Source organism: Colletes latitarsis, chromosome 2 (assembly GCF_051014445.1).
Source record: "Colletes latitarsis isolate SP2378_abdomen chromosome 2, iyColLati1, whole genome shotgun sequence".
NCBI lineage: Eukaryota > Metazoa > Arthropoda > Insecta > Hymenoptera > Colletidae > Colletes > Colletes latitarsis.
The window spans coordinates 13,819,668-13,829,238 of record NC_135135.1 but is presented as its reverse complement, the minus strand read 5'-3'; the positions used below and the strand labels follow the sequence as shown (position 1 = coordinate 13,829,238).

Here is a 9,571-nt window from a genome sequence, read left to right as displayed (position 1 = left end):
CGTCTCTCGAATTCTCTCTAGAAGCCCCCCCTCGGACCATCCACGATCCGGTTAGAAACCCGCGACGAACGCGACGGGCCGACTAATTCGGCCGGGCTGCCCGCGTGTCCGCGCTTCTATGCAATTCCACGTTCCTGACCCTGTTCCAGCTTCTCTCGTTTGGCCCGTGACCGAGTTTACATTTAGGCGTTAGGCATCGATCCACCGCCACCGGCTAGCCGATATTCGTTCCGTACCTGTGTGGGCTCGCACCAAACGGCACCGAGTCGCCGCTGGTGACGCAAGATCCTCCGCAAGGCTACGGGAAACAAAACCCGAAGACGCGCAGGGCAGAGGCGTAGGAGTGCGACGTATTGCGAGCACGTGTAATACGTGCGAGTACGTAACACTCGGGATAATGCCGGGTGAAGGACCGAACGAACGATGCGTCGGACGGATGAACTGGTTGTCCGATTGCCCGGTTGTCCGGTTGGTCGTGTGCTCGGTTCCTCGATCGTTCGCCCGTTACCATCACTGACCACTGCCAACGGGTCGATAACCCGAGACCTCTTTCGCAGCCGAAATTTTCGAAGCTCGTTCTAGAGTGTCGAATCGAATATGGCGCGCAACGGCCTCCCCCCCACCCCTCCCCCGCCGTAGCGCGTTCCTTCTCTTTCGTGACTTCCCTTTCCTCCCTTGACCGTTCGGCCAGCCCTTTGTCGGGCTCCAGTGCGCCTTCGATACGCGATTATTCCTACGACTCGCATTTTTACGACTCTTGGACCTTTATCGAGAGGGTTGGTAGGGATTTTAGGAATTCCAATTCACTACGATGTGTGCACAGTATTGAGCGAATCAAATTTTTACCGGACGGCTCATCGTTGGCAATTTAGACTTTGGAACTGAAGATAAATATGCGTATGTAAATAGTCATAGGAACGATTTTTTAAGTCGAGAATTAGAGAATGTATGTCTTTATGGAAAGTTTTTTAGTCTGACCTGGGAACTCGAGTAGAATACCTGTGGGGTATATGTAAGGCCAGGGTATATAATATGGATTGCACTGCCAAGAAGAAAATAACGGAAGCAGTGAATCAGGCGTAGTTATGCGACTAGCAAATTGTCAGAAGTTAATTAATTTCTTATCGAAACGGATATATTTCATATTTCTGATTAAAAAGTCAACGTGTCATGTTGAATTTTTCCATGAAACTGCTTTTATTTTTTTAATGCAACAACCTGTGTTCACATTGATTCGCATAATACTGAATCTACGGTAGTTCAAATAAATGGGAGTTCATCGATCATCTTCACTACTTTTAACTTTTCAATTATTAACTCTAAAACTCTCGTTTGGACTTAATTTTTCATTTAATTGTAAAGCTTTCCCAGTGGATTGATTTATTAACAGGTGTTTCGAGAGCTCACTGTTGTGAAAATCATTTGCGGTTGACACGATTTTCTTTTTTACTTCGTCACAAATTGTGTTGGTTCAAGAATTATCGTTTTAACACCTGCTATGGTCAAACTCGTTCTAACCGTTTGACTCTAATTACTAACTTACAAACTTCTAAGATGTAGATAATGGACGTGTGACTTTAGAGTTGCGCTGAGTGGGTTAAGAATCTTTTCTCGTTTTTCGTTTTAAATAAGTAGAAAGGCTAAACCATGGAAAACTATGAGACAACGTTTTGATTCTATGTATCTCAGAAATGTCAATATACATTTTGCAGTAAAATATTTCATAAGCTAGTGTAAAACTTGTGCTTCGTGTTTCGATACCACCTCATTGTTTCCCTAAATTTCTGTAATTGTAGACTCTGATATTTAAAAAATATCAGACATTCTTTGATACAATAAATTTCGTTTTTCTTTTACACGTTACGAGAACAAGTTAAGAACGAACATCACGAACTTATGGAACGACTTAACATAAGATTAGATTATATAAGGGTGAATACCATAATTCCTTGGAAAAGAATACAAATCTAAAGATACTACCACAAATTTCGTCTATATTCGTTTTAGGATTCGGTATATTCAGAACCGTAAATAAAATTCTTCTAGCGAAGCCGTGAGTTTCCATGCTCGATTATCTTGAAAACGAAGTTGAAAATGAAAACTCTTTCTTCTTTTATTTTTCTTATTTTCTGCGCGTCTATGGAAAAACGAAGAAACGAAGACGTGCATTCGCACTCGCGATACACTTTCGAAGGTCGAGCATTTATCTCGAGGTACGCATTACGTCGTGGCGTATCAACCCCGAGTCAGTAGCCACGTTTTTTCGTTTCGGGGAAACTGTATCTGTTGTTGGCTGGCAATAATCGGTGAATCATTTCTTTCGTTTCTCGTTATCGGAGTTCGACGTACCAGAACGTTTAACGCTCCAGAACTCTCCACCGTCTCGTATCGTTAACCCCCTAAATGAGGTGAATGTACCTATTACTGTGGAATTATTTTCTATCAAGATTTAAACTACGTACAAATAAATTGTATGCCTCTACAAAATTTGTACGATTCGGTAAAAATGTCTTACAATCGATAACAAAGATTAGAAATTTCAATTTCCGGGTTGGGGGTTAACACGAAAAACGAAAAAGGTAGGAAGCGTCCGTAGAAAGGTTGGACACTCGTACGTTTCCTGGCTAAGCTGGCGAATAAACGGGCGATTCTGATACGAGTGTTTCGCGGAATCGAATTTTGTCGAGGCTAAGCGAATCACCAAAGAGTCGCGTCATAGTCGAACGGCCCTGTAAACTGATTCGAACGAGTTACGCTCTCTCTAAAACGCAGAAAGAAAAGTCGCGAAACCGGACATTAGTTATCGCGTTGTGCCGAGTATGTAATTTCCAAAGTGAACGTCGAAATGTTGATTCGACGCCATACAGTTAGAATTTTTGACCAACGAAAGAAAGTCTCCGTGGGGGTTGTTGGCTCCGGATTTCCACGAGCAGGAGCACGAGCATAAGCACGAGCACGAGCACGGGTTCGAGCACGCGGCGAGTCTTTTAAATTTCCGAGACGTTCACTCGTAGCAATTGAAATATCACCGACCGCTTCATCGTAATTTCATAATCGTTTAGGTACAACGACCTTTCGTCGACGATTTTCCATATCGGACGCGTACACGAGCCGATCAATTTTTGTCCAAGTTATCGTTCGATTGCACCAATTGACGATTACGCTTCGCAAATTGCGCGTAGTTGGCGCGATACGGTCACATCGACCGCACGCGCGGATCGGTTCGATTTCGTACACGTTATTCAAGAGTCGCGTCCGGGTTAGACGAGATTAAATCGAATCGCGATATTCCAGAAAGTACGTGTTTCACGTCGATGTGGATCGACCATGAAGAAAGTACGAAAGGATGCAAAAAATGCGAAGCATCGTTCGCTGTTTCCGATGAAATCGGAACCTTGAACCTTAGAAACAACGCCGATAAGGCGACGATCATGAACCGTGTAAATGTGCAACTCGGTCGATTGGTAGGGGTGGTTATCGTACGGTCGTCGTGCAGACGCGTGTTACAACACGTATCGCTTTTGTACGATACATTTTTTCTTCGAATCGGAGAGCGTTGCTTCGGGGAATGCCCGTTCCCGACAGCAAAAGGGATATTTTTGGTACCGTCCCTGGTGAAAACCGGACGTGGCTATCGAGAAAGAATACGAACTGGGTCAATGACCCAGGCGCCGAAGAACCACGACTGTTTTGTGGAGGACAGGTCTGGGTCAGCATGGACCGCTAAATGAGATACGCTCAAACTCGAAACGGAGGTTATTCCATTCACGCAAAATTGTCTATTCGTAATCTACTAGCTTTTCTTAAACTCTAGTTTCCACGATCCGTATTCCATCGTGGCAACCTATCGTTTTCGAGTACAATTTAATATTATATAATTAGAAATATTTTCCTATGCATAGTAGCTCGCCCCCCCCCCCCCCCCCCGAAAGAAAGCATTCGAATTGAAAAACGGAGGCGACGATGCGGAGCTAGTCGATCCGGCGCGGATCCTTCGCGAGTAAAACAGAGAGACACTTACCGTTGAGTTTGGTGGTAGCGATCCCCACTACAGGGCGATAGTTTCGAATCCCTGCAGGGGGCCCGAATCCCCCCACCACCGTGGCGGGATAGGAGACCTCGTGGTCTCCGACCAACGAGACCGAGGAACAAGAAGCCCGCCTTCGCACCCTCGGCGGAAGTATCCACCACCCTGAAGGTAAGACCCACGCTTTACCCCCACCGAATTTCGTGTCGCTTCGCGTCGAGTCGCGTCGAGTCGCGTCGCGTCGCGTCGCGTCGCGTAACCCGTTCAACGGTCCACCGTCTTTCTTGGCTCCTTCCGCTCCTTTGCGTTCGTCTCTGCTTCTCTTTGTGCCGCTGCCCCACCATATCCAGGGACTGCCGGGGGGCAATCGGGAGGCATCCGGGGGACCGTTTAGAGTCGCTGGGGGGCCGGTGCTCGATGAGTCACTATATAAGACGGGCAAGGACAAGAAGGTGTATGTTAGTATACACTCAATCTTTACGTGGCTCGCACGACTCACGACACAGCGAGCGCCGGCAAATTCGGCTGCGGCGGTGACCGACTTTTTTTTCTTTCTTTCATTCTATCCTTTTCCCCCATTCCTCTCTCCCCCCTTTTTTCTCTCTCTGAAACGCTCTTATCGTTCAACAATTTTACGTCGTCTGCGTACCTGTCTGCCCATCTACCTACATACCTATCTACCTATCTATCCGCCTACCTACTTACCTACCTACCTATCTGCCCATCTATCTAAGTACACGGCTATTTCGCGCCTTGCTTTCTCCCGCGCCCTCTCCGTCTCTCTTCGCCCCTTATCCCGTATCTTTATCTCCTCTTACCGAGGCATACACGTGTCCGTGTGCTCACGGGTTCGGCCACGTTTTTCGTTGTTCGCCGCTCACTTGCCATTTCTCTAATTTCATCCTCTCTTTCCGCGAACCGGCGACTCCATTCGCGTCCTTCGAGCATTTCCCGTAAGATTCCCCTCGTTCCAGTTACATTCTTCCTCGATTTTCGACGGAATCGTCTTCGTACCCGACGATTCCTTGACAAGGCACCCCCTCCACGCACACACGCGCCACCGCGTACACACGTCCTTCCTCTGTTCCCCCCTCCAGATTATGTCCCACCAGTTCGATCGGCTTTGATACTTATAGCCGCGAATTTCGGAAGCAGCATTTCGAAGAAGAAAATCGCACTCGCGCCCGGACGAATCCCGGTTAGACGAGATCCGAGCGCGTGGCGTATCGTCGAAAAGGAAAGGAAGAGAGCATCGGAGGCAACCGAGACGAAGGGAAAAAGAGAAACACGAGGGGAAGGAAAAAATGTCAAAGAGGAACGACGGTGTGCAAGGTTAGAAGTGTACCAGAAGTTGAGAAATCGACGAGCTCGGTTGGCCCGGTCCGAGGAATCGCGCGATAACGATCGCTGAATTTCACTAGATCGGACATATATAAAGTTTGGATTACGCGATGCTGGTGGAACACGCGGCACAGTGGACCTGGCAAGCTATGGGAGGCACGAGAATCGAGGTCCTCTACACGTTACTCGTGTTCCTCGCTGTGTTGTTGGTGGCGAGATGTCTGCAATGGCTCAAGTACGTGCGTTCTTTGCCCCCGGGCCCTTGGGGCGTACCCGTGTTCGGTTATTTGCCATTTCTCAAAGGCGACGTTCACCTACGGTACGGCGAACTCGCGAAAAAGTACGGTCCGATGTTCAGTGCCCGATTAGGAACGCAGCTCGTGGTTGTTCTCAGCGATCATCGCACTATTCGCGACACGTTTCGCCGAGAGGAGTTCACTGGAAGACCGCATACAGAGTTCATCAATATCCTCGGCGGATATGGTAAGTGTATAACGCGTGACGCGTGTCATGCTCGCTTTCTGATAAACCGGCCTTATCGCGGCTTTCCGTCGTCGCGAGCCCGCGTCTTCGCGCTTTCGCGCCATTCCGTTGTTTCGTCTTTTTTGCATTCTCGCCTTCGCACGCGCGGGTGCGACATTATTATCTCCGACGAAGGTTAAAATCGTCTCTCTTTTTCTCACCCTCTCTTCTATCCGATAATCTCACATCACCTCCCCTTTTTTTTTACATCGGGATTTCTGTCGCGTTACCGATCTTTTCGACGATTCCATGGATCGTTTGTCAAATTGATAAAAAAGTTCTTTTTCTTTCGTAGGTATTATCAACACCGAGGGTGCTATGTGGAAAGACCAAAGAAGATTCCTTCACGATAAACTCAGAAGCTTCGGCATGACCTATATGGGCGGCGGGAAGAAAATTATGGAATCGAGAATCATGGTGAGCGGAACCCGCGTTTACGAATCTCCTTTCTCCGTTCTGTGTGCGTTTTCCCTGTGCCCGCTCGCCATTGTCCACCCCCGGAAAGCTGAACGGAGCCCTGTTGATTTTTAGCGCGAAGTTAAGACATTCCTTCGAAGTCTGGCGTCAAGACGGGGCGCGCCGATGGACGTTTCTGCCTCTCTCGGAATGTCCATCAGCAACGTGATCTGCTCGATCATAATGGGGGTGCGTTTCCAACACGGTGACGCCAGGTTCAAACGGTTCATGGACCTGATCGAGGAGGGGTTCAAGCTGTTCGGCAGCATGGTCGCGGTGAATTTTATCCCCGTGATGCGTTACTTGCCGTGTCTGCAAAAGATCCGCAACAAGATATCGGAGAATCGTTCGGAGATGGCCGACTTCTTCCAGGAGGCGGTCGACCAGCATCGCGCGACTTTCGACAAGGGCACCGTGCGCGATTTGGTCGACGCGTACTTGCTCGAGATCGAGAAAGCGAAGGGCGAGGGTCGCGCGGCGTCGCTCTTTCAAGGAAAGAATCACGGTGAGCGGTCGTATAAAAAATAATCTAACCGGTCGCTTTCTCCGACAACCATTTTACGATCTATGTCTTCCGTCTGTCTCGCGATCAGATCGCCAGATGCAACAGATCCTCGGCGATTTGTTCTCCGCCGGCATGGAAACCGTCAAAACCACGCTGGAATGGGCGATGATCTTGATGCTCCATCACCCAGAAGCGGCGATCGCGGTGAGAGAGGAATTGGATCAGGTGGTAGGACGATCGAGGATGCCCGCCCTGGAGGATCTACCTTTCCTGCCGATCACCGAAGCCACGATACTCGAAGTGCTCCGAAGGTCGAGCGTGGTACCCTTGGGAACCACTCACGCGACTACACGGTAAATATCTTTCCCTGCAATTTTCCACCATTTTCCTTTTCACTCTCAGAACGTTCTATTCGAGCGCGATTTCAACGTTCTCTTGCTGGTAAAAGTAGCGAATTTCTGTTCGTGCGCGAGAACTTTGAAACTCTGGACACTTGTATATTTTGTTTTTAGTTTTAGTAGCGAATAACTCGAAAAATATTGACTTTCGTAAAAAGGTTGTCGAATCAGTGCACAAAGTTTCAGTTAAATTTTGGATCTACGATGAACGAAACCGTCTCCAAAGTTTCTCGAGTAATGCAAATTTCGAGTTTAAATTAGCGTTTTTTTTGGGGGGAGGGAGATCGGAGTCGGTGTGCGACGGTTACGGATGGATGGAATTTGGAAAACCGTACGATTGTTTCAGGGAAGTGACGTTACACGGTTATACGATACCGGCTGGATCGCAAGTGGTGCCATTGCTGCACGCGGTACACATGGATTCGGAACTTTGGGAGGAGCCCAAGGAGTTTCGACCGAGTCGATTTCTCTCGACCGAAGGTAAAGTCCAGAAACCGGAATACTTTATGCCTTTCGGTGTCGGCAGACGTATGTGCCTGGGCGATGTGTTGGCACGCATGGAATTATTCCTGTTCTTCAGCTCGTTGATGCACACGTTCGAGCTGAGATCGCCGGAGGGTGCGTCCTTGCCGAGCTTGCGCGGTAATGCCGGTGTGACCGTCACGCCCGATCCGTTTGACGTTTGTTTATTACCGAGAAATCTCGAGCTCATCGAAGATGCGAGCAACGATCCGATCTCTTTCGCTGCCGTATTGCGGAACATCGGCAGTCATTGAAGGCTCGCGATTAAACTTTACACGCTCCACAACGACCAACGGAGCACGGTAGTCGTTCCTAACGCGACCCGACCCGATCCGATTCGATCCCGATCCTGATCGTACACCGCCCGAGCAAAAGGTTCATCCTATTATACGGAGTTATGATAGATTCGGTTCATGGCCCTACACGATCCCCCCCCCCCCCTTCCTCTCTCACCGTCCATTACTTCTCTTATCGTCCTTTTCGCGTCATTAATTCCCGATTCGTAATTCCCGCGTTTACCAGCCGAGCGCTTTCATCTCATTCCCTATTTATTAGCGTTTAGTCATTAACTGTTTAAAGATTTAGCGAACACGAATATTGGATCAAACGACCGACCGTTTAGTACGATACGCCAATAACGATCGTGACGTTGTTTCCGACCCGACAGGAGACAAAACTTGTAAATAATGATACCAGCAATAACAACAGCAATAATAATAATATTAATATTAATATTAATAATATAATAGTAACGATAGTAGTAACGACGACGATGTTGATAATAATTCCGTTAATAATGTCGTAGTAAGTGTTTCGAGATGCTTGAACAAGTTCGTAATGAGCGTGCGACGAAACTGTTCGACGAGCGAGCGTGTTGTGCCGAAGCGTAACTAGGTCTATTAGGCGAATGAGCTATAACGATAACGGCGGTCGATGAGAGTGCGAGATTGCCTTCGTCTCCGAGTTCTCTTTTCGTTAATTTGTACAAAAGCTTCGACGCGACTGGAACGAAACGGATTAGATCGTAGGGCTGTGCGTCGGACGGGACGTGGCTTTTGACCTAAAACAGTGATTTTCGTGAAAGTTAGAACGAGATTCTTGCGACACAGCAACGTAGTTACGTAGCGTACAGAATTCAAAACCGATATCGGACTCGCCGAGTATATATCGATCCGTAGTGTGCGGGCAAAGATTAAGGCTGTGAATCTCGAATTTAGGACGCGGGATCTCCCGAGATCCGTGTGATATCGCGCTCGTAAAATCATTTCCAAAGACTTTGTAATGCGTATCCTGGAACAACGACGAAGCATCGACGCGGTTTACTCGTAATTATTTTTCTTATTACCTTTGTTCGTTACCCGTGCGTTCGTTTATCGTCTTTCGTTTGCTTCGTGAATCGTTTGACCGCAGCAGGGATGCAACATCGCGTCGACGCTTCGTCGGTGTTTGCTAGTGAGAAATTTACACGTGGCATGCTCGAATCGCAGAATACCGCAATGTGTTCACCCGCCGACCGCGAATCTGTGTTATTTAATGTTGTTCTCTTTGCTAACGATTAAACGTGCTGTTTCTTATTCGACACGAATCGAAATCCGACTGCTTGCGCCTTCTTTCACCTGATACCCTCTCCTCCGACCAAATCCACTACGTTTTCAACAACCCACCACGACGAAATCGCGAGAGGGGCCCGATCGAAACGAAAGTTACGCAAGATCGTCTCGTCTGCTGTTCACCCGTTGCCAGACTATCCCATCAAACTACCATTTCCTGACAATTTCTTTCTCCATTTTCTAACCCTTC

The 9,571-nt window shown here is 47.9% G+C and overlaps 1 protein-coding gene across 1 annotated transcript; it reads left to right on the top strand.

Moving 5' to 3' along the window:
• The first annotated feature begins 5,408 nt into the window (after positions 1–5,408).
• Positions 5,409–9,449, top strand: Cyp18a1 (Cytochrome P450 18a1). Its single transcript, XM_076783814.1, has 5 exons — positions 5,409–5,851; positions 6,186–6,307; positions 6,422–6,851; positions 6,940–7,204; positions 7,596–9,449. Exons 1-5 carry the CDS (start codon positions 5,479–5,481, stop codon positions 8,023–8,025), a joined length of 1,620 nt encoding a protein of 539 aa, XP_076639929.1. The 5' UTR covers positions 5,409–5,478; the 3' UTR covers positions 8,026–9,449.
• The last annotated feature ends 122 nt before the right edge of the window (positions 9,450–9,571 follow it).

Excerpts from the sequence above, each read along its gene's own strand:
- Cyp18a1 (XM_076783814.1), top strand. The coding sequence starts at position 5,479 with ATGCTGGTGGAACACGCGGCACAGTGGACCTGGCAAGCTATGGGAGGC. Across the intron at positions 6,308-6,421 it reads TTATGGAATCGAGAATCATG|CGCGAAGTTAAGACATTCCT; the intron begins GTGAGCGGAACC and ends GTTGATTTTTAG. Across the intron at positions 7,205-7,595 it reads ACCACTCACGCGACTACACG|GGAAGTGACGTTACACGGTT; the intron begins GTAAATATCTTT and ends CGATTGTTTCAG.